The sequence below is a fragment of the Cetorhinus maximus genome, chromosome 15 (genome assembly GCF_964194155.1).
Source record: "Cetorhinus maximus chromosome 15, sCetMax3.hap1.1, whole genome shotgun sequence".
In the NCBI taxonomy this organism is placed as follows: domain Eukaryota; kingdom Metazoa; phylum Chordata; class Chondrichthyes; order Lamniformes; family Cetorhinidae; genus Cetorhinus; species Cetorhinus maximus.
The window spans coordinates 58,061,115-58,086,206 of NC_135893.1; the positions used below are offsets into that span (position 1 = coordinate 58,061,115).

A 25,092-nucleotide genomic window follows, 5' to 3' on the forward strand; every position below is an offset into this window, starting at 1 on the left:
ATAAAATTTACGTAAGGCTGTACAGCACAGAAAGAGGCCATTCCGCCCAACCAGTCCATGCTGTCCTTTATGTTCCATATGAGCCTCATCTAACACACTATCCTTTGATTTCTGTCTCCATTGTGTACTTATCTAGCTTAATCTTAATTGTATCTGTCATTTCCCTCAAACACTCCATGTGGTCGCGAGTTCCACATTCTAACCATTGTTTGAATTCCTTATTGGATTTATTAGTGACTATCTCATTTATGTCACCTCGTATTGGTCTCAAACACATGTGGCAAATATCTACAGCTAGCCCACGGAACCCCTTCAGAACTTCAAAGACCTCTATCAGATCACCCATTGGGCTACTCTCTATAGAAAACCTAAACCTATTCAGTCTTTCCTGGTAGTTATAACTTCTCAGTTCTGTTGTAAATCTTTTTTTTTCCCACCTCTAGTCCCTCTATATCCTTTCTGTGGTACGGAGTTCATAGCTTTCTCAGTCAAGAATCTGACACTCTTACGCTCACACTCCGCGAAAGTGGCAGGTTAGAAAATGGTCCTTGCAGAATAGCTATAGCACAATGAATTTAAGGGGAGGCAAGCAAAACGAGTTAGATAGAAATACAAACATGTATGTTTGCAGGCAGGAATCATTGTACCTGCAAATGTAAACTAATCTTAATTAGAAAGTGAAATTGTCACAGGCGAAGCCCGCCTTTCCGTAGGGGGTCACTGAGTAGCAAACAGGAACTGGAGTCTTATCCCGACTCCAGAACGACTCCTGGGTTCGGGATCCTGATAAAATTGGCGGGCGCAGGCGAGGGAATCTCACGTCGTTTCCGTACTCTAGGTTTTGGCCGCATTGTGGCACGAGCGAGCAGCATTTTCAAGTATAATTCACCACACCCCAAATTCCCTCATGTATACCGCGCTTTACTGCTAATAGGCACTAAATTATCCTTTAATTTTCCCGGTTGGTTTATCTATCTATAGCGGGACTAACTGCACAGCTCTCAAAGCTGGCACAGACACGATGGGCCGAATAGCTGCCTTCTGTGCTGTAAGATCGTTTTCCCTCAATTGCCTCTCCTCTGTCTCTTTCCCCCTCTCTTGGTCCGCGCTCTCTCTCCCCTCCCACTCCCTTTTCCCAATGCCACACTGGGTGTTGACTGTCCCCCACCCCCCTCAGACACGCGGGATCTCTCCCATTTCCCTGACCGGCTCACAGACGGAAATCCTCTCCGGCTGCCTTCCAACCACAAGGTCTCAGATATCGGCAGCTCCGACCCATCCTCCTGCCGATAAATGCAGCTCCCAGGCCGGCTGCAGTTTGCTCCCCTCTCCCGGCACCTCGGCTTCTTCCACTCCAGCCTCTGGGCAGCAGCGGAGAGGCCGGACTATGTTGGCTCGGGCCAGCTGGCTGCTGCTTCTCTCCAGCACAGGTATCCTCAGCATTCACTCCGACACTCAGGGACACAGAATGGCTTAGGAGCGGAGTGTAGGGAGATCTATCTATTCTGGGATTGTTTTGCATTATATTTATTACATCGCGTTCTATACTGTTATATTACAGAAATTATTGTATATTACTGTAAATTCTGCGTTGCATATTTATGGGGGTCCGGATGGCGCCTCACTGACCCTAGAAAGCTTCGTGTTTCGAAGTTGCCCTTCCAGCGGTGTAACAGGACTGACTCCGAGAACTAACTGTGTTCAACAGGGCTTTCTGTCTCGCACTGAGTGTGTTTGTGTGTAACAGATCTCAGTGTTCCAGCTCTGACTGTGTGTATATAACAGGACTGAGAGATCCCGGTGCTGACTGTGTGTGTATAACAGGACTGAGAGATCCCGGTGTTGACTCTGTATATAACAGGACTGAGAGTTCCCGGTGCTGACTCTGTCTGTATAACAGGACTGAGAGTTCCCGGTGCTGACTCTGTGTATAACAGGACTGAGAGATCTCGGTGCTGACACTGTGTGTTTAACAGGACTGAGAGATCCCGGTGCTGACTCTGTATGTATAACAGGACTGAGAGATCTCGGTGTTGACTCTGTGTGTATAATAGTACTGAGAGTTCCTGGTGCTGACTCTGTGTATATAACAGGACTGAGAGTTCCCGGTGCTGACTCTGTGTATATAACAGGACTGAGAGATCCCGGTGCTGACTCTGTGTATAACAGGACTGAGAGATCTCGGTGCTGACTCTGTGTGTATAACAGGACTGAGAGATCCCAGTGCTGACTCTGTGTGCATTACAGGACTGAGAGATCTCGGTGCTGACTCTGTGCATATAACAGGACTGAGAGTTCCCGGTGCTGACTCTGTGTATAACAGGACTGAGAGTTCCCGGTGCTGACTCTGTGTGTATAACAGGACTGAGAGATCCCGGTGCTGACTCTGTGTGTATAACAGGACTGAGAGTTCCCGGTGCTGACTCTGTGTGTATAACAGGACTGAGAGATCTCGGTGCTGACTCTGTGTGCATTACAGGACTGAGTGTTCCCGGTGCTGACTCTGTGTATATAACAGGACTGAGAGTTCCCGGTGCTGACTATGAGTGTATAACAGGACTGAGAGTTCCAGCTCTGTGTGTATAACAGGACTGAGAGATCCTGGTGCTGACTTTGTGTGTATAACAGGATTGAGAGATCCCGGTGCTGACTGTGTGTGTATAACAGGACTGAGAGCTCTTGGTGCTGACTCTGTGTATAACAGGACTGAGAGTTCCCAGTGCTGACTCTGTGTGTATAACAGGACTGAGAGATCCCGGTGCTGACTCTGTGTGTATAACAGGACTGAGAGATCCCGGTGCTGACTCTGTGTGTCTAACAGGACTGAGAGTTCCCGGTGCTGACTCTGTGTATAACAGGACTGAGAGATCCCGGTGCTGACTCTGTATGTATAACAGGACTGAGAGATCTCGGTGCTGACTCTGTGTGTATAACAGGACTGAGAGATCCCGGTGCTGACTCTGTGTATATAACAGGACTGAGAGATCCCGGTGCTGACTCTGTGTATATAACAGGACTGAGAGTTCCCAGTGCTGACTCTGTGTGCATAACAGGACTGAGAGCTCTTGGTGCTGACTCTGTGTGTATAACAGGACTGAGAGTTCCCGGTGCTGACTCTGTGTGTATAACAGGACTGAGAGTTCCCGGTGCTGACTCTGTGTGTATAACAGGACTGAGAGATCTCAGTGCTGACTCTGTGTGTATAACAGGACTGAGAGATCCCGTGCTGACTCTGTGTGTATAACAGGACTGACAGTTCCCGGTGCTGACTCTGTGTATATAACAGGACTGAGAGTTCCCGGTGCTGACTCTGTGTATAACAGGACTGAGAGATCTCGGTGCTGACTCTGTGTGTATAACAGGACTGAGAGATCCAGCTCTGACTCTGTGTTTATAATAGGACTGAGAGTTCCAGCTCTGTGTGTATAACAGGACTGAGAGTTCCTGGTGCTGACTCTATGTATATAACAGGACTGAGAGTTCCAGCTCTGACTCTGTGTTTATAACAGGACTGAGAGTTCCAGCTCTGTGTGTATAACAGGACTGAGAGTTCCTGGTGCTGACTCTGTGTGTATAACAGGAATGAAAGTTCCCGGTGCTGACTCTTTGTGTATAACAGGACTGAGAGATCCCGGTGCTGACTTTGTGTGTTTAACAGGACTGAGAGATCCCGGTGCTGACTCTGTGTGTCTAACAGGACTGAGAGTTCCCGGTGCTGACTCTGTGTATAACAGGACTGAGAGATCTCGGTGCTGACTCTGTGTGTTTAACAGGACTGAGAGATCCCGGTGCTGACTCTGTATGTATAACAGGACTGAGAGATCTCGGTGCTGACTCTGTGTGTATAATAGTACTGAGAGTTCCCGGTGCTGACTCTGTGTATAACAGGACTGAGAGATCTCGGTGCTGACTCTGTGTGTATAACAGGACTGAGAGATCCCGTGCTGTCTCTGTGTGTATAACAGGACTGACAGTTCCCGGTGCTGACTCTGTGTATAACAGGACTGAGAGTTCCCGGTGCTGACTCTGTGTATAACAGGATTGAGAGATCTCAGTGCTGACTCTGTGTATAACAGGACTGAGAGTTCCCGGTGCTGACTCTGTGTATAACAGGACTGAGAGTTCCCGGTGCTGACTCTGTGTGTATAACAGGACTGAGAGTTCCCGGTGCTGACTCTGTGTGTATAACAGGACTGAGAGATCCCGGTGCTGACTCTGTGTGTATAACAGGACTGAGAGATCCCGGTGCTGACTCTGTGTGCATAACAGGACTGTGTGTGTGTGTGTGTGTGTGTGTGTGTGTGTTCAGTACAGGATTGAGCATGTATATAACAGGTAATTAAAGGTCTCATGGGACTATTTCAAAGGAGAGTAGGGTAATTCTTCCTTGTGTCCTGGCCTAATATTTATTCTAAGGCCACCATTACTAGAACCAATTATCTGGTCAATATCATGTTGTTCTTTTTTGGGATTTTGCTATGTGCAAACTGGCTGCCACGTTTCCCACATTACAACACTAACTACACTTCAAGAGTACTTTATTGTCTGTAAAGCACATTAGCGTGTCCTGAGATTTTAAAAGTCTAGGGTCATGGCTGAGTGGGTAGGTGAGCTATAGAAGGACAGCTATGGCTGAGGAACTGTAACATGGCAACAGCTGATGCCTTTAGGAGGGGAGGAGAATGGGATAAAGGAATAAACAAATACACAACAACAACAATGACTTATATAGCGTCTTTAACATAGTGAAACGTATCAAGGTACATCACATGAACATTATCAAACAAAATTGACAGAGAAAGCCCCATAATGAGATAGCAGGATAGATGGCCAAAAGCTTGACCAAAGTGATAAGATTTAAGGAGTGTCTTAAAGGAGGAAAGATAGGCCGAGACGTTTAGGGAGGGAACTGCAGGGCTCAGGGCCTTGGCAGTGGAAAGCATGTCCATCAGTGGTGGCATGTTCAAGGGGCCAGAACTGGTGGAGCGCAGAGATCTCAGAAGCTTGTAGGGCTGGAGGAGGTTACAAAGATAGGGAGGCATGAAGCCATCAAAGGATTTTGACACAGGATGAGAATTTTATCAGTACAGAATTCAAACTTCTGAAATGAAATTAATCAGGGGTTTGTATCCTGCAGGATTTCTACTCGCTTCAGTGCAGCCGGACTGTGGTGGTGTTCTGCTGCCCAGTGTCACCAGTAGAACCCTACAGTATGCCCTACTGGTGACTGACTCCATCAATGGGACCACGTGCTCCTGGATTCTGCAAGCACCCTCTTCAGAGACTGTTGAGTTAGAGGTTATCTCATACCAGACGGTATCCTGGACAGACACCAGCTGCACCTCTGCTTATCTGGCCATCAAACTGGGGCCAACACAGAAGGAAAGACGGTTCTGTGACTCATTCAGGAGTATTCCTGAGGTTGGTAGAAAGCTAGTGATTCGAGGGAAAGGGCCGGGTGTTGTCACCCTGCAAGCAGCTTACGGCATGAAACAAGGATTCACCCTGCGGTACTCAGGTGAGTTGTGATACATTATAAACCACATGAGACATTTGGAACTGTTTACGGCCTTTCTCTTGAAAGTAGGTATGTGAATCTGTTTGTGCATATATATGTCTACATCTGTATTAACTGTGGGTGTCTCCCTGACTGTGTGTGACTCTTGTGTGTCCATATGTGTGTGTTTGTGTATCTGATTCTTAGAAACATGGAAAATTCTAGCACAGAAGGAGGCCATTCAGCCCATTGTGTCTCTGCCAGCCGAAACACAATTATCCCATCTAATCCCACTTTCCAGCTCTTAATCTGTGGCTTTATGGGTTATGGCACTTCAAATGCAGGTTGAAGTAATTTTAAATATAAGGGTTTCTGCCTCAAACACCCTTTCAGACAGTGAATTCCAGACCCTCACAACCTTCTGGTTGAAAAAAACACTCCTTAATTCTCCCCTAATCTTTCTGCCAATTACTTTAAATCTATGCCACCTGGTTGTTGATCTTTCTGCTAAGGGGAACAGGTCCTTCCTATCCACGCTATCTAAGCCACTCACAATTTTATAGACCTCAATTAAATCTCCCCTCAACTTTCTCTGTTACAAAGAAAACAACCCCAGTCGATCCAATCTTTCCTCATAGTTAAAGATCTACATTTCTGACGACAACCTTATAATTCTTTTCTGTACCCTCTTTAGTGCAATCACATCCTTCCTGTAATACGATGACCAGAACAATATGCAGTACTCTAGCTGTGGCCTAACTAGTGATTTATATACAGAACCTTTTCTTTTGCTGTAACTTCCTCCGGCTCTAGGACTCCACGCCCAAGATATCTGCCCCTCCAATTTTGGCCACTTGCACACTCCCGATTTTTAATCATGCCACCATTGGCATGTGCCTTCAGACCCTAAACTGTGGAATTCCAACCATTAAACCTCTCTGCCTTGTTACCTCTTTCTCCCCTTAAGACAATCCTTAGAACCTACCTCTTTGACAAAGCTTTTGGTCATCTACCATATTATCTCCTAATGTGGCTTTTGTGTCAATTTTGATTGATAACGCTCCTCTGAAACGCCTTGGGATGCTCAAGGTGCTATATAAATGCAAACCGTGTGTTTTTCTGTTTCTGATTCTTGTCAGTCTGTCACTGTCTAGTATGTGGGTGTTGCTGCAATTCAATTTGTCAATCAAACATGGTGTGAGTGATGAGGGAACAATGCAGTTTGAGTAGTATTAAAATTCCAGCCGTGTATCTGAGTGCCAGGCTCTGCTGATGAAATTCCAATCACGTTTTGTTCTCATTCCTAGTGCTTGTACCAGACGTGAACCATAGAGAAATTGATACAAGAGCCTTGGAGCTGCGAACTCTGACTCCATTATCTTCCTCAGTGTGGGGGGAGGGTAAGCAAGTTGACCTCAGCAAAGGAGAGGCTGTGACGTTCTCTACATCAACTGGACAGGGGCAGCAAATCATTCCGGAATATCCCAGCATGTCAACAGTGCAGGGGAGACCAGGGCCTCCCTGGACCCATCAGTCTTCCTGGTCTCCTGGACATCCTAAGCTCCCAGGCCATCCTTCAGATCAAGGACTGAGGACTCAAGCTCAGTTGCAGCCAGGAGAAGTCCCAGCAACAAAGGATTCCCAGTTAGATTCCAGAACCACACTCCACCTCAAATCTCTGGGAACACAAACTTCCCCAGAAAGGTCTAAAATTTCACAAGGTCCAGTAACCCTTAAAATTGCTACTGTTTCAGATTTCAACACCAGCCCCCAAGTCAATCTTGCCTCCATTCTCCTATCCCCCTCCCCCTCTGGCCCCGGTCCGAGCTCCCCCTCCCCCTCCGGCCCCGGTCCGAGCTCCCCCTTCCCCTCCAGCCCCGGTCCGAGCTCCCCCTTCCCGTCCGGCCCCGGTGCGAGCTCCTCCTCCGGCCCCGGTCCGAACTCCCCCTCCCCCTCTGGCCCCGGTCCGAGCTCCCCCTCCCCCTCCAGCCCCGGTCCAAGCTCCCCCTCCGCTTCCAGACCTGGTCCGAGCTCCCCCTCCCCTTCTGGACCTGATCCAAGCTCTCCCTCCCCCTCCGGCCACGGTCCGAGCTCCCCCTCCCCCTCTGGCCCGGGTCCGAGCTCCCCCTTCCACTCCCGCTCTGGCCCCGGTCCGAATCCCCCATCCCCCTCCGCATCTGGCCCCAGTCTGAACTCTGCCTCCACTCTAACCCTCAACTCCAAACTGAACCTCGACTCAACTCTGTCTCTCGGCCCCAGACTTCCATTCTCTTTTTTATCTGACAGTACAAGTACGATTGATAATACGCCATTATTAAGTTTGAAGAAGTCATTAGCAAAATCTTCAGTTATTCAAAACAAAGACCAGAGGAATGTGATGAACCAAAGCAGAACCAAACTGAACAGCCAGCCTACCCTGGACTCATCAGAACGACCCTGGGGCACAGATTCCAACTCAGGGCAGCTGCCACTGCTGACCAGCACATGGACTGTGGAACCCACTGAGATGAACACTAGTGAAGAAGACATGGATACCAGAAATGATGCCAATACTCGCCCAGTCAGTATTTCACTGGGAGGACCAAAATCCCGGCTAAAGATCTCAGGAGAACTTGTAACCAGCATTTCACCAAACACTGACCAAGCATCAACAACCCAATCAGCAGGGACAATGCCACCAATGGCATTTAAAATCCCCTCCGTCACAGCGAGCGTTTCTGGAGATGAGGTTTCTAATGATCAATGGAGGAGCCGCCAGCGGGACCGCTCATGCACACATGGCATCACGCTTTCGGCAGACCCTGAGATTGAACTAGTGACAAGGCCCCAGTCATGGGACGAAGTGAAGGTTCCAGTCACGTCGACCCCAGCTCGTGACCTTTCAGCTCATTTAAGTATTCTTGCCGATGAGGGAGTGGTGGAGATTTTCCCAGGGAGTGGTTCTGTGAACAGGGTGGAAAGATCCAGTACAGCAAGCGACACAGCATGGACTGAAAGTCAGGACCAAAACTCCCTTCCGGGTGTCCCTGCCAGCCCCAGTGAGCTTATCACACCTCACTCAGAACAAGGCAGGAAACAGGAAAGTGAGTCAGATCAACACACACTTTTCTTCTCTCAGACCACTGACATTTCAGAATTGCTCTCCACTCAAAATGTAAACACACAAAATCTCGTAAACAGCTTCAAGATGGATCCAGTGGTAGGGGCAGTGAATCAGCTAGAAACCACTCATTGGACATTAGATTTCAAAGACACTTCATCAGATTTTGATGGATCCATTACATCAACTCTCAACCAAGTAATGATTAAATCTGTGTCCAGTTCCGGGAACATGTTTGAAGTTCCTGAGCTGATGACCCATTCTTCAAACCTTCCAGTACAGGAAGTTACTAATGGTGCTGAAAAAGATACTGCAACACTGAGCTATGAGTCAGGACCCAGTGGCAGTGCATGTCTTCCTGAAATACTTCCAGCAGTTGCCTCTCTGAGTAGTGCCGTCACGACACAGAGTGCTCGATCACAGTTCCCAATAACGGATGAAAATGCCCTCACGACACAAGGGAGATTGTTCACTAACAGAATCCTCAGCTCCATTTCATTGACTCTAGGTATGACTCTCGCTGCCAACTCTGTTGATGGAAGTGGAGGTGAAATGGTGTCAAGTGAAGTGACAGAGGCTAGTGGTGGTGTTACAGGCAGGGGCTCTGAGATTCCAAGTACTAGAGACACCCAAGTGGAGGATGATGGGAATGTGACACTGTTAACCTTCACTAAAGATGGAACGACCAAGGTGATGGCCACTCACAGCCAAAGGTTGGAGGTTACTCCGAGGGCTAAAAGCAGTTCAGGAATCTCAGTCATTTTTGACTTAGCAGGGACTGAAAAGAATGGCAACAGAATGAATACTCTCCATGACAGCACTATTGAAATGATGGTTACCACAGAACCTTCTGGTAAAACCGCTTGGTTTGAGGGAGGAACCAGTTCACCGTCAAATTCTGGAGGGAAAAATACAGGTGGGTCTCTAACTGAAGGTAACATTGTATATGGGGACAGAGTCCCATCATTCAGCCCAAGAACACCTGCACCAGAGCCCATCATACCACAGCCACCAGCGAGTGTAAGCCCAACATCCATTGAAGTTGATCGCAGTGCAATTCCACCTAAAGAAATCTTTTCAACCACCCTGTCACTCACATGGTTGCCAGGGAGTTCTTCAACAGACTTGGAGGCATCCCCATCACTGACCAGTACTCGAGGAACCATTGCTCCAACCTTAAGTAAAACCACAATGCCCAGATCTGACAATCCAATCTCATCTTCAGGAAAGACAACTGAGGCACAAACGTCTGCAGGTGAGAGGCTCAGAGAAACATTAACCTCAGTAATGAACCAAACTTTCCAGGAGGTGACTGAGATGAGCAGACCAGTAATTGCCTCGGGAACACCATCCTTTACTCCAGGATCCTTGGATCAAACTCAGCCTGATACCAGACCCCCAACATCTCCTTCGCTTCCAGTGCTGACTGACTCTGTTGATTCAGTGACAAACTTGGCACAGCTTCTGCCATCTGTATCCACCTTTGAGACAGCATCTCAACCATCATCTGACCAGACTGGCACAGGGAGTTCACAAACATTTGGCAGCTCCTCTGCAACCTCTGGTGTCTCAGATAGAGGGGAACCAACCTGGCCAGCCACCATCGATTTGAAGATTACAGTTCCTCCTCCTCCAGCTTTTCCTTCTGCTGAAGAGGAAGAAAAGCTTGTAACCAGTGAGGAACCTACCTTGTCATGGATGCTTCGGGTGAACCAGTTGGGATCACAGCCTAATGATGGTTCTCCTGTCACACACGTTGGCACAAAGGATCTTAACAGCGATCTATCCCAATCTGCCAAGCCCGGAGGAAACAAACAGTGGCAAAGGGAAATATTGTCAACACTTGCTGCTGCACACTCTGCCACCACTGAGGGCTTTTGGACGTGGGGTCAATCTGATTTAGGGACACTGTCAACTGGCCATGGGATTGTCCCAACCTCGGGGTCCTCAGCTTCTCCTGAAGGAGCCACGTCACTTCCAGCAGTTACAATTATAGCCAAGTCAGTGATAACTCACAGGATTCCCACCACCCCAACACCTAGCCGCGCTGAAAGCTGGACACTGGGCAGGGATGACACCTCTCCAAACTCGCCCACCCCAGGATTGGGAATGCTGACGTCACTGACGCCAACGTCGCAGCCTCTGCACTCACACATTAACCCAACATCATCAGAGAGAGCTGTCCAAACCACAATGCACCAACCTACACTAGGCACACTCAGGGAGCTGATGAACTCGGTCCCGTCGTCCACTCCAACAGAGAAACGTAAACAAATTTTCATCGTGGGGAATAAGCTGCCGCTGATCAAAGGTGAGTTTTGATGATAACTGACCAATCCCAAGCTTGAATGGTCAGAACTGACCTCTGACTTCAGGCCAGAGTTTCTTTGTTTATTATATTGAGGAGCATCGACAATCTGTGCATGGGGCAGTCAGAACAATTTAGTCCCTGGGCTTCGATGGGAAGGGCGGGGAAAGTTGTGGGGGCGGGTGTTGGTTTCTCCAGTTACTTTCTCTAGAATCAAGGAGGTCTGTTCAAAGACACCTTTAATGACACTGCAACATCAACACATTTCCATTGTGGAGCTGGGGGATTTAGAGAAAAGAAAGAACTTGCATTCACATTGCACCTTTCATGGTCTCAGGATGTCCCCAAGTGCTTTGCAGCCAATGAAATACTTTTGAAGTGCAATTACTGTTGTAATACAGAAAACATGTCAGCCAATCGCACACATTAACTTTGTTTCTCTCTCCAGGTACTGCCAGACCTGCTGAGTTTTTTCCAGCACTTTTGTTTTTATTTCAGATCTCCAGCATCTGCAGTATTTTGCTTTTATTATTCCACAGTGATAATGACCAGATAATCCATTTTAGTAATGTTGATTGAGGAATAAATATTAGTCAGGGCACTAAAGAGAACTGCCCTGCTCCACTTCATAATAGTCTTGTGGGATCTTTACATCCGCCTGAGAGGGCAGATAAGCCCTTGGTTTAGCATCTCATCCAAAAGACAGCATCCCTGGCAATGAGATATAAAGACACGTGCTGGAAACACTGGGATATAGAGCAGGGACACATTGGGAACAATGGGATATGGAGGGTTCACCGAGAACATTGGGATGTTGAGGGTACATTGGGAACAATGGGATATGGAGGGTTCACCGAGAACATTGGGATGTTGAGGGTACATTGGGAACAATGGGATATGGAGGGTTCACCGAGAGCATTGGGATGTTGAAGGTACATTGGGAACAACGGGATTATAGAGGGAAGACACAGAGCAGTGGGAGAGAGAACACACAAGGAACAATGGCATGTAGAGCAGGTATGCTGAGAGCAGTGGGAGGTAAAGAGGGGACACACAATGGAACAGTTGAAAGTTGGATAAGATTAAAGGATGGGAGTGGTAGGTGAGTTTGAGTGGGAGCGTACTGGGGTGGGGGGGGTGCTTGTGCATACTGGCAGTGAAAGAGAAATCACAATAAGTCCTCAGTTCAGATGTTTTCATCTGCAGGCATGTGGATGAGCTTTGCTCAGGGTTTGGTCTAAATGTTGATGTGGAAAAATGATCAAAGTTTCCAACGTTCTTATCAATAAAACAACCTTGTTGATGGACTGCAGCCAGCATGCAAATCCCAGGCTTCAGTCAGATGTTCCACAGCCTGCAGTACTGACAGACAAACCAGTCTATCTATCACAGCATATTATATTTCATAACAATTTCTGTCATAGTCAGACCCCTTTTTTGGTTACAAATCTCCTAGGTTGGATATTACTTAGAATTTCCAGCGCAGAAACAGGCCATTCGGCCCATATGGTCTATGTTGATGTTTATGCTCCACACAAGCCTCCTTTCACCCTACTCCATCTCACCTTAATAGGATGCCCTTCTATTCCTTTCTCCTGCGTGCGTTTATCTAATTTTCCCTTAAATAGCATTTCCTTTAAATGCTATTTGCTTCAGCTACTCCACATGGGAGTGAGTTCCACATTCTAACTACTCTGGGTAAAGAAGTTTCTCCTGAATTCTCTATTAGACTTATTAGTGACTATCTTACATTTATGGTCCCTGGTTTTGGACCACACTTCAGAAGCACTCCACTGGCAGTAAAATACTTTGGGAGATCCTGAGGTTGTGAAAAGTGCAAAGGAATATAGAGGAGAGACACTGGCTACAGTTAAAAAGTTGGATAAATTCAAAGTACAGGAAAAATACAAGTTCTTTCTTTCATTTTGTAATATGGTCACTCTTGCGCCTCAAGTACCTTGGTACAGGGATGGTGAGTGATATCTTCCAATACAGTTTTAAGAGCCATCATCCTCACCCCAAATAACAACAGCTCGCATTTATATAGCACCTTTATGGCAGTAAAACACTTCACAGGAATGTAAATGGTCAGAAATTTGACACCATGCCATATAAGGAGTACGGGTGACTCAAAAGCTTGGTCAGAGAAGTAGGTTTAAAGGAGGAGAGGTAATGAAGTAGGTTTAGAGGAGGAGAGCTGGAAGTTTAGGGCCTTGGCAGCTGAACATGTCTGCCAGTGTGGAACGATGGAAATTGGGGATGCTCAAGAGACTAGAATTGGAGGACTGCAGAGTTCTTGAAAGATTGTGGGACTGAAGAAATTTTTTTATTATTCTTTCATTGGATGTGGGTGTTGCTTACAAGGCAAGCCCATCCCTAATTGCTCTTGAGCTGAATGGTTTGCCATTTCGGAGGGCAGTTAAAAGTCAACCACATTGCTGGGAATCACATGTAGGCATGGCAGATTTTCTTCTGTAAAGGGCATTAGTGAACCAGATCAGTTTATACAACAATCAATGATGGTTGTCATGGTTACCATTACTAGATTAGCTTTCAATTCCAGATTTTATTAATTGAATTTAATTTCCACTAGTTGCCATTGCTATATCCCCCAGAGCATTAACCTGGGCTTCTAGATCACTAGTCCAGTGACATTACCACTACGCTATCATCTCCCCATGGATAGTGAGGGGCAAGGCCATGGAGGGATTTGGACACAAGGATGAGAATTTTAACTTGCTGTCTCTTCCAGAGGGCGTCACAGTGAAGATTCCAACAAAGCTCATTCTGGACAAGAATTTTACTGTCCAGTTGGAAGACTCGACATCTGAAGAATACCAGAACCTGGCCAAGGATTTCACACACAAAGTGAGGGTTCAAGATCATGCTGCTTTCCATAAAACTCTTGTCCCAGTCACTTTCTTGCACAATAGTGTTGGTTTTTTAAGACAGAGTGTAATTGTGCTGTTGTGCAAAATGCTTATTCCCCCACCCTTAGAGTTGATAAGAGTCTTGACAATTCATAGTGGTTTCTAGTGCCCTCCCAACCCCAGCCAATGCCAGATGATGTAGTGAATGTGTGGTTACAGCAAGACTCATTTACAGGAAATCCTCGGTTAACATTGTTAATTCGTTCCCAGAAAATGCAAAATTATGTTATACGAATCACCTGTACGATATTATAAATGGGATTATATTTCTAGGGGAAGGCTTTTGGAATGTACAATTCCAAACCAGCATGTACATTAACATTTTAAAGCTTAACAAGCATCAACTATAAATTTGACCAAATGTCGAAAAGCTAAGAAAAGATTAAGTTTGGGTACTCACCACGATGTGAAGCTTTGTCTCACTGGATGATTGGTGCTGGAGGTGGGTCTTATTGGAGGCTGGGAGGACTTCTGGAGAGCTTATTGAAGTGGTTTTTGAGGACTTGGTTTACTGGGGAATTGTTATTACTTCTGTTCACTCATGAATTGTGCTTTATATTATCTATCAAAAGGCATCATCACATGATCTTCAGGACTCTGCAGCATCCTTTGAAAGGTTCTTTGCAGTGGGGTTTTTAAATAATTTTTCTTTGTGGAGCTCCCTCTAGCAATTAACTGCACTGTTAATGCTTCTGTTCACTCTTGAACTGTGCTATCAGGGTTGTCTTCATTAAAATTGGCCATTGCTTCTTCAAAATTTTTCAAGGCATCATCAAGTGATCTTCAGCTAAATGTCTTGGTGGACCTTACTGAAGGCTTGGAGGGCTTATGGAAGTGGCTTTTTGGAGGCCTGCTAGGACTCCTTGTTGAATCTTTTGAAGGGTTCTTTGTAGTGGGGTTTTTAAAGAATTTTTCCAGTGACAGCTGCACTTTTGCTTTTTTCTTTTCTCTGTGGAACTCCATGTAGCAGTTGATTGCATCGTTAATGCTTCTGTTCACTCTTGAACTGTGCTCTCTATCAGGGCCATCTTCATCAAAGTGGCCATTGTCTCTTCAGACTTTTTAAAGACATCATCAAGTGATCTTTGAGCTAAATGTCTTGTTTGGTTGTTCTTCTTGCTCATCATCATTCCCCCTCTTCCACAGCCCTCTGTTGTTCCATTTCCTCCAGGTCCTCAGCAGGCAACACCTCTGCATAGGAGGCAAGCGACGCTGCAACATTCTCAGTGTTTAGCTCATTCAATCCAATTTGCTTGCCCATTTCCACAATTGCCTCTTGGATCTTCTTGATAGGTTCCACATAGCCTTTGGCCCTAATGCAATTTGGCCACAACTTCCTCCACATACTATTCATATTGGATGAGGTAAACTTTCCATGCCATAGTGATGCTATTGATGGCCTTGACAGTGTTGTAATTCTTCCAGAATTCTTTCAGGGTAGGAGCGTCATCACCTCAGTTTCCCTGATGACTTGTCCAAAAGATTCTGGTAATAGGCCTTGACGGTTGCAATAGCCCCTTGATCCATAGGTTAAAGAATGGAGACGTTGTTAGATGGTAGAAAGAGCACTTTAACATTGTCACTGAGGTCATCAAAAGCTGCAGAGTGGCCAGGAACAATGTCCAGGAGAAGCACTGCTCTTTTGGAAAGATTATTTGCTGAACAATAATCCCAAACAGCTGGGCAAAAGTAGGCTGTAAATCGATTCTCAGAAATCACTTGGGTTCACCATGCCTCCTTTCTTGCCCTCCACACATCTGGCAGCCTGTTCTTTGAATTACCCTTCATTGCCCTGTGGTTTTGGGAATGGTAAACAAGCATCAGCTTCACTTTAAAATCATCTGCTACACTTCCACCAAGCAGCCTAGCATACACTTTCCTTTCTTGAAATGTATGTCCTGGAAGGCATCCTTTTCCAGAATAAACCAGTCTCATCAATATTAACCACTTGCTGAGGCGTGTATCCACCCTCCTCAATGATTTCACGTAGTGTTTTAATGAAGGATGCAGTTGCTTTATCATCAGCACTGGCAACTTCCCCACTTACAACAATGTTTTGCAAGTTAGTATATCTTTTCTACCTTGCAAACCACCCACGACAAACATTAAATGGTCTATGTTTGAGCTTCCATCACGGCCTTTCTTAAGATCATTTTATAAACTCCCAGCCTATTTTTGAATAACCTAAGAGGCATGCATTGCTGAGTTTGATGTTCAATCTAAATGGTTAGGAGTCTTTCCATGTCCATCATAATTCCAAAGGAGGCATGCAGGTAATACTGTAGTGAGAGGCTTTGGAGAATCTTTAGACACTTTTCGTTGTCTTTTCTCAGCAGAAAGCACTTTATAATCATTGGCTCTTTATTGACTCATTATGAACAAATTAATGAATAATACCTCAACAATTCAAAAGAACTAAGCTGGCAACGGGAGAGAACACTGTTTTGGGTGCTTTACAAAATGGCGCAAACGCCTCCTGTTTACAAGGCGGTGACTGCTTAACCCCAGTAGTCTTCAAAAGGACCACGGTGGACCACTACAGTACCACACTGTACACTAAAACCTGGGCATAGAACAAAATCCCAAAGATTCTTCAAAGCCTCCCAATGCAGAATTGCCTGCACGCCTCTTCACCCAAGACACAGTTCCTTCAGCTTTGTGGGAGTTATGCAGGAATGTCCGGGCATACGGTGACTTTAATATGAATCAGTAGCAATGCAACTCGAGTCTGGATATTAATTTAAGAATGACATTAATGCAAAACTACGTGGCGAGGACACCCTGTATGTGGGAACTCCACTGTTTAATCAGCTGTTCCGTCATGGCCTGATTGACAAGTTGCTGCTCACTTATTTAAATTTCCATGTTACTAATTTTCTAAGCATTGTAAGTAAACTGCACTCACAGCTCCAGGAGAGAGCCTTCTGGTTGTTCTCCCTCCCTCTTATTTGGTGTAACAATGAGTAACTGCTTACACTTGGTGTATACACCATTGGTTAATACTGGGTGAGTGCTCACAATTTAGTGTTTACACCATTGTTAGTGTTGCTGGGTAACTGCTCACTTTGGTAGTTTTTACATAATCCTACAGGAAAGTGAGATCATTTTCATCATTTTCATCATTCTGCAGGTTTCTCCATTTTATAAGAAAGTTCCTGGATTTAAGCAGCTGCTGGTTAAATACTTCAGGTGATTAAAGTTCAACTTATTGATTCACTCATCATGCAGTCTAATACTGAGAATTATTTTCCCTTTCATTCAATGCAAAATTGGCACTTACCAGAACTTCTAACATTAATACTCTGCCATTTCCTCCATCATTAATATTGTCAATTAATGCCTCCATCATTAGTAATCTGTAGCATTAGAGATTAATACTTTGTGAACATTGCCTGTGTTTGGGCTGTTGTGTTACTGCAGTGTGCTGTTGTTTGTGAGCACTGTGTGTGCGGGCTGTTGCCTTTGGGCACTGTGTGTGTGTGGGTATTGCCTGTGGATGATGTCTGTGTGCGGGCTGTTGCCTGGGGGTGCTGTGTGTGTGCGGGCTGTTGCCTGTGGGCACTGTGTGTGTGTGGGCTATTGCCTGTGGATGATGTCTGTGTGCGGGGTGTTGCCTGTGGGTGCTGTGTGTGTGCGGGCTGTTGCCTGTGGGCGCTGTGTGTGTGTGTGTGTGTGTGTGTGGGCTGTTGTCTATGGATGATGTATGTGTGCCTGTTCCTAGCTGTTGCCTTATTTTAGTGACCTGTTTCCACAGTGCGGGCAGCGTGTTGATCGAGTTCGATGTTGTCTTCATTGCAAAGGAAATCCGAGCTTACCTGCTGGACCCCAATTCGATTGTCAATGTTACTGGCTTGCACAATGCGATCGCAGGTGGCTTTGAGATTGACAGGGCCCGGGTGCTGAGAGTGTATGTTTCAGGTAACTGTCACCTAACTACTGTCCAAAACCTACCTTTTCTAAACACACACACACGCTGACCATCCTGGCCATGGAGGGGAAGGGAGGACTCCCTTTGTCTCCCCTTATACAATCTCTTTCCCTTCTTGTCCCCTGTTTTCTTCAACTTTCTTGAGTTAGGGGTGATCAAAATAAAGTGTTTAAGATGATTAAAGGATTTGATAAGGTAGATAGAGAGATAAATATTTCTACTGGTGGGTGGAATCGAGAAGAAAGATGCAGAACCTTAAAGTTGGAGCTGGGCTGTTTTGAGGCGATGCTAAGAAGCACTTTTACACACAGAGTAGTTGAATTCTGTGACTCTCTCCCCCTAAAAGACTGTGGATGCTGGGCTCAATTAAAAATTTCAAAACTAAGTTCAAAAGATTATTCTTGGGTAAGGGTATTAAGGATTGTAGGACAAAGGTGGGTAAATGGAAATAAGATGCAGATCAGATTGAATGACGAAATGACTGAATAGCTGCCCTGCAGAGGCTGAATGGCCTCCTCCTGTTCCCTCACTGTTGATGAAATTCCTACTTTTGTTGCGGGGGGGTGGTGGAGAGTTCCCCTGGACCTGGCCCCAGCTAGAATCAGCATCTTCAGGAAAGGAGAGGAGAAATCCCCTCAAATAATAACCAATAAAATGAACTGTTTTGTGCTTTTTTTTGTCTCTGTCTGCAGAGGATTTCATTGCTTTGTGCGGTGAGGTGTTTTCCTGCCAGACTGGGTTCCAGTGCATTCACAGTGATACGAGGAATGTAAGCTGTACCTCCCTTTGCCACGCTGGATACTGCAAAAACAGTGGCATCTGCACTCACAACCAGGGCCAGGGGCCCATCTGCCAGTAAGTGACACATTTTTCCACTTGCTTGGAGTGTTTGTCAGTTTCAGTATGGACCAGGAAACTCAAAACAACCTTGTGCCAGCTGCTATCAAGCTTACACTCTGAGATAGGAAGAAGAGTTGCCATTTAAACCCTCAAACCTATTCAGCAATTCAATAAGATTATGGCTGATCTGCAACCTAACTCCGTTTACTTGCCTTGCCTCATAGCCATTAATACCTTTGTTAACAAAAATCTATCAATCTTTCAATTTTAAAGTTAACAATTGATCCAGCACCAATGTCCATTTGTAGAAGAGTGCTCCAAACTTCTATCACCCTTTGCATGTAGAAGTGTTTCTTAATTTCCTGAAAGGTCTGCCTCCAATTTTTAGACTCTGCCCCCAGTCCTGTATTCTCTAACTAGTGGAAATAGTTTATGCCAATCTACCCTTATCTGTTCCCCTAAATGTCTTGAAAACTTTGGTCAAAGCACCCCTTAATTTTATAATTCAAAATGGTACAACTTTAGTTTGTTTAATCTCTCCTCATAGTTTAAACTTTTGAGTCCAGGTTTTTTTTTTAATATTCGTTTACGAGACGTGGGCATCACTGGCTGGGCCAGCATTTATTGGCCATCCCTCGTTGCCTTTGAGAAGGTGGTGGTGAACTGCCTTCTTGAACCGCTGCAGTCCATGTGGTGTAGGTACACCCACAGTGTTGTTGGGGAGCGAGTTCCAGGATTTTGACCCAGTGACAATGAAGGAACAGCGATATATTTCCAAGTCAGGATGGTGAGTGGCTTGGAGGAGAACTTTCAGGTGATGGCGTTCCTATGTGTCTACTGCCCTTGTCCTTCTAGATGGTAGTGGCCAGGGGTTTGGAAGGTGCTGTTTAAGGAGGCTTGGGATCTGCAACCTAACTTTGTTCCCTTGCCTCATATCCATTAATACCTTTAACAAAAATTTATCAATCTTTCAATTTTAAAGTTAACAATTGAACTAGGAGAAAACAGAGTAAAGGGTGAGGATGGTGGTAAATTCCTCAAATACATACGGGAGAACTTTCTTAGTTAGCGTGTTTTTAGCCCAGTGAGGAAGGAAGCAGTGCTGAATCTAGTTCTAGGGAATAAATTAGGGCAAGTGGAGTGTGCAGTGGGAGAACATTGGATAATAGAGTTGATAATATAATTAGCTTTAAAGTATTTTCACAAAGGAAGAAAGGAAAATCAAAAGTGAAAATAGAAATGGAATAGAGCCAATTTCAGCAATTTCAGAAGGATTATGGCATTGGTAGACTGGAAACAAAAATTGGCCGGGAAAACAGCTAGTGAGCAATGACAGGTCTTCAAGAAAGAGATAGTTCTGGTACAATCCAAGCAAATTCCCATAAGGAGGAAAGGTGGGGCCTCCGAGATCCCTGGATGAGGTTAAAATAACACAGAAAAGCGACGTACAGGTCGAGTATCTTTATCCATGAATCCAAAAACCGCACTATTTTGAACCTCATTGACCCTTAGTGCAGAAAGTCTCTGACCTGAGCCGACATGAAACTTGCTGACTGCACCCGACCTTTAGGGTGGGAAGTCTAGTTGTTTCTCTGCACTGTTTACCCTCTCCTACAAGCAGAATCTCAGATGACCCCACAGGTGGGATCTTATTACAGGTACCGTGTATTTATTACTCGGTGGTACATCTTACTTTTCTAGGCATTTTATTTACTTTAGACTATAATTAGCCTAGGCTTCTGCCATTGTAATATAAGTAGGCCTAGGCCTAAATGCGGCATATGAAAACTGAAATTATCTGAAATTCAAAACACAATTGGTCCCAATGGTTTCAGATAAAGGATACTCAACCTGTATATAAGACACATGTCAGATACAGAATATAGCAGAAAGCTAGGCAGAGTACGGAGATTGCAGGGAGAAATTGAAAAAGGATATATATAAAAACAGAGAATATAAAAGATTAGTGGGGAATATAAAAGGGAACCCAATCATCTTTCATACTTACAGTATAAGAAGTAAAAAGGTACGATGCATCAGTTGCTGAGGAAAGCTTGGGTGGAGTTAGCAGAAGTTCTGATCACGTTCTTTCTATCCTCCTTGGATATGGGAGTGGTGCCAGAGAATTGCAAATGATACACCCCTGTTCAAGGTAGGGGATAAAGATAAAGCTGGTAAATACAGACCAGTCAGTCTAATGTCAGTGATGTGAAAACTATTAGAGGGCCATTGTCGAGGACAAAATTAATTTTTATTTGGAGAAGCATCTGTTAATCAGGATATGTTAATCAGCATAAATTTTTTAAAAGAAAAATCATGTGATCTGATTAAGTTCTTTGAAGGTAATGCAGTAAGTATTTATATATGGGCTTTCAAAAAACATTAATAAATTACCACGCAACACACTTAATTGGAACATATAAGCACGTGGTATATTAAAGGGAAGATGGTAATTTGGATATGTAATTGGCTAAGGGATAGGAGGCAGAGAGTATTTGTGAACAGATATTTTTCTGATTGGAGATAAAAATGCAGCGGGGTTCCCTAGGGGTTGATATTAGGACCATTGCTTTTTTAAAAAATATATATAAATGACCTGGACTTTGGTGTAAGGAATACAATTTAAAGTTTGAAGATGATGCAAAATTTGGCATTGTAGTCTGTCATGCCCTCCGGAGGTCCTCACCGTTTACAGCCCTGCCAAATTTTGCAGACTTGTGAAAGATGAAACATAATGTGGATACCATGAAGTGATGTCCTTTGGGAGAAACAACATGGAGAGGCAGTGTAATCTAAATGGTATTATTTTGAGGGGAGGTGTCAGGGTGTATATTTACAAATTCTTGATGCTGCAGAGCAAGCTGGTAAGGCCGTTTAAAAAGTGTATCGAAAACCTGTTTTTTAAAATAGGTAATTGAATACAAAACCAAAAATATTATTCTAAACCTTTGTAATTCACTGGCTAGACCTTGGCATCACACTAGGAAGGGTGTCAAGGCCCTGGAGAGGAGGTTTATCAGGATGATACCAGGGATGAGGGACTTCAGTTATGTGGACAGATTGGAGAAGTTGGGTTTGTTCCCCTTAGAACAGAAAAGGTTAAGGGGAGACCTAATAGAGATACTCAAAATCATGAGGTGGGAGGGTGTTGTTAGAGCAAGGAGAAAGAAATTGTTTCCTTTGGTATTTACCACCCCATCAGCCTAGTCTCATTCATCAGCTAGCTGCTGGATGGTATCATCAAACAGCAGTTAATCACCAATAACCTGCTCATTGCTGCTCAGTTTGGGTTCTGCCAGGACCACTCAGCTGCTGACCTCATTATAGCCTTGGTCCAAACATGGACAAAAGTGTTGAATTCCAGAGGTGAAATAGGAGTGACTGCACTTGACACCAAATTCAGCATTGAATCAAGTGTGGCATCAAACAGCCCAAGTAAAATTGAAGTCAATGAGAATTGGGGGAAAACACTCCATTGATTGGAGTCCTAACTAGTTCAAGGGAAGATGGTCGTGGTTTTTGGAGGCCAATCATCTCAGCCCAACTATGCAAAGGTTCCTCAGGGCAGTATCCTAGATCCAAACATCTTCAGCCGCTTCATCAATAACTTTTCTTCCATCATAAGATTAGAAATGGTTGCATTCTCGGCAGATTGCACAGTGTTCAGTTCCATTCATAACTCCTCAGATAATGAGGTAGTTCTGTGACCACCTGCAATAGGACCTGGACAATATTCAGGCTTGTGCTGATGAGTGACAAGTGACACAAAAGCCAGGCAATGATCATCTCCAACAACAGAGGCTGTTGGCATTCAATGCCATTACCATTGTCAAATCCCCCACAATCAACATACCAGGGACTACTATTGACCAACCATTCACCACTAACTGAATCAGTCACATATATAATGTAGTTATAAGTGCGTATCTGAGGCAGGAAATTCTGTGGCAAGTAACTCACCTCCTGACTCTCCAAAGCCTGTCCACCATCTACAAGTCAAAATTCAGCTGGAATACTCTCCACTTGCCTGGATGTGTGTAAATCCAACAGCACTCAAGGTCACAGCACTTTGTTTGATTGGAACGCTATTCATCACCTTAAACATTCACTCCTTCCACCACTAGTGCCATGTGACCTGCCTTGTGTACCATCTACAAGATGCGCTGCAGCAACTTGCCAAGGCTTCTTCAATAGCACTTCCTAAACCCACAACCTCTGGAAGGACAAGGACAGCACCACTACCTGCAAGTCTCACACCATTCTGATTTGGAAATATATCATCATTTCCTTCACCATTGCTGGATCAAAATCCTGTAATTACCACATTATCGAGGCAATTAGGAATGGGAAATAAATGCTGGCCTTGCCACATGTGATGAATAAATAAATATGTGAAAAAAAGAGGCCTTTGATTTAAGATAATTGGCAAAAGAACTGTAGGGGAAATGAGAATTTTTTTTCAAAGGGCTGTTCTGATCTGGAACGCACTATCTAAAAGGGTGATGGAAACAGATTTCATAGGAACTTTTAGTAGGAATTTGGACATATATTTGACAAAAACTAATTTGCTGGGATACGGGAAAAATGCTGTGTGGGGCTTAATTCGACAGTTCTTTCAAAGAGCTGGCACAAGCATGATGGGCTGAATGGCTTACTTCTCTGCTGTAAGATTCTTATGGAATCTCCTGTGAAGAATCATCAAATTGTATTGCAGGTGCCCTGTGGGTATTGATTACTGGTTCATGGGTCCCAGGTGTGACCACAGAATGACCCGGCAGAACCTGATTGGAATCGCACTTGGTGTAGTGCTCAGTCTCCTGGTTGTCATTACTGCTGTTGCGATCGCTGTCCTCAGAAGGTTCAAGGTCTTGTTGATTGAGGCCAAAATTGACCAGACGAAAAGCAGGTAAGAGAACACCCATCAGAGCTGGTCTCACATCTGTCAGGTGGGGTTGCATCAACTCTGGAGAAAGGGTGGGAATGGGTCATAATGGGAGGGGAGGTGCAGAGAGATCTGTGACCTATGTCTGGGTTCAGACCTCCACGTTTCCCTACAACTGCAGGGATCTGTTAGCTGAATGGCCTGCTTCTGTGCTGTAAATACTATTAATATATTGTAACAGTGACTGTCATGATATCTGCAAATTCATGGGAGCAGGGATTTAAATTCTATCCATGGCCCCTCCCCAAGAATGGGGTATCACCCAAGTGACCCCCTTGAAGGCAAATGCTTTCAACTCTGTACTCGCAATGTGCAGGATGATTCCCTGATGATCTTGCTTCCTCCGTTTTGCAATGCTGCCAGCTAAAATATCACATCTTGAAGAGCAAAGGGGATGGATTTAATTAACATGGAAATTACACCAAAAACTGTGTTGAAATAGAGAGGTAGCTGTATGGGATCCATGAGAATGGGAAGGGCAATGATAATAGTAGGACACATGCAGTAAGGACTCATTGATCATTGGGGCCTGACCTGCTTCTCGATGTAGGACAGACAGAGCTGATTTATAAGGCGTGAGCACAGCTTCATTTGCCACACCTCCGAAGGTTAATTCATACCAGCAAGTTGTGCAAATTGCCTCATTAATATGCATGGTCTATTGGTCTCTGTGCCTCTTGGTTATGTCCTTGTTGCTTTGTGCTGTTCAGATGGATTTAAAGAACTGGATTTAATAAACACATTTATTCTTTCAGTCAAATTACCTCACTCCCACAAGAATGCAGCAGCACAAAGGACACAAGCAAGACACTGCCTTCTCACTATCCCTATCCTCTCTGTCGTTTTCTGGCTGTAATCTGTCTCTCTACCTCACTGTGTTTCTCATTCATAGAATCACAGAATGATTACAACACAGGAGGCCATTCGTCCTATCTTGTCCTTGCTGGTTGCCTGTAAGAGTAACTCAGTTAATCCCACTCCCCTGCCCTTCCCCCACAGTCCTGGGCCGGGATTTCCTGGTTGGCGAGTGGGGGGTGGGGCCACGGGCGGGATGAGGTTTCACCTAGGTTTATAAATTTTTAATAAAAGTGAAACTGAAAGTGATGGACATGTCCCCTCATGTGACAGTGTCACATGAGGGGACATGTCAGGGAATTTTTTTTTTCTGTTTTTAATATTTTTTAATGTGTAGCCAATCTCCCTGAGGCAGCACTTGGCCTCAGGGAGATGAGTGCGCTCTTTCGTGTGCATAGTGCTTCCTTGCGGACATCACGCTGGGTGGGCCTTAATTGGCCCACCCATGTAAAATGGCGGTGCGCCCGCTCTTGAACTTCCCCCCCGACAGGGGGAAAATTCTGATCCTGCATTTTTTTCTCTTCAGGTACTTATCCAATTTCCTTTTGAAAGCCACAATTGAGTCTGCCTCTACCACACTCTCAGGCAGTGCATTCCAGATCCTAATCACTCACTGCATAATAAAATTCTTCCTCATGATTGGTTTTTTCACCAATCAACTTAAATTGTGAGCTAGTGGGAACAGTTTCTCG

The 25,092-nt window shown here is 45.0% G+C and overlaps 2 protein-coding genes across 3 annotated transcripts in view; both read left to right on the plus strand.

Annotated features, from left to right (window-relative positions):
* Positions 1 to 1,073: 1,073 nt before the first annotated feature.
* On the plus strand, positions 1,074 to 7,815 carry LOC144690287 (uncharacterized). The gene is made up of 4 exons (XM_078557642.1): positions 1,074 to 1,430; positions 5,138 to 5,518; positions 6,805 to 7,521; positions 7,784 to 7,815. Exons 1-4 carry the CDS (start codon positions 1,139 to 1,141, stop codon positions 7,813 to 7,815), a joined length of 1,422 nt encoding a protein of 473 aa, XP_078413768.1. The 5' UTR covers positions 1,074 to 1,138.
* The window catches only part of vap (vascular associated protein), a 28,912-nt gene continuing 11,402 nt past the window's right edge, over positions 7,583 to 25,092 (plus strand). The window contains exons 1-6 of one of the 2 annotated variants that reach the window (XM_078558479.1): positions 7,584 to 10,908; positions 13,658 to 13,773; positions 16,966 to 17,024; positions 17,590 to 17,753; positions 18,456 to 18,618; positions 23,318 to 23,509. In XM_078558479.1, the coding sequence (XP_078414605.1) occupies positions 7,875 to 10,908; positions 13,658 to 13,773; positions 16,966 to 17,024; positions 17,590 to 17,753; positions 18,456 to 18,618; positions 23,318 to 23,509 (3,728 nt within the window). In that variant the 5' untranslated portion in view covers positions 7,584 to 7,874. Of the gene's footprint in view, positions 10,909 to 13,657; positions 13,774 to 16,965; positions 17,025 to 17,589; positions 17,754 to 18,455; positions 18,619 to 23,317; positions 23,510 to 25,092 lie in introns of both variants that reach the window. The other variant, XM_078558480.1, reaches the window with a different exon arrangement.

What these genes read in the sequence shown, in the direction of transcription:
- LOC144690287 (XM_078557642.1), top strand. Translation starts at nt 1,139, where the DNA reads ATGCCACACTGGGTGTTGACTGTCCCCCACCCCCCTCAGACACGCGGG. An exon ending in GCTGCTTCTCTCCAGCACAG is followed by an intron (nt 1,431 to 5,137) that starts GTATCCTCAGCA and finishes TGTATCCTGCAG; the next exon opens with GATTTCTACTCGCTTCAGTG. An exon ending in CCCCTCCGCTTCCAGACCTG is followed by an intron (nt 7,522 to 7,783) that starts GTCCGAGCTCCC and finishes TTTATCTGACAG; the next exon opens with TACAAGTACGATTGATAATA.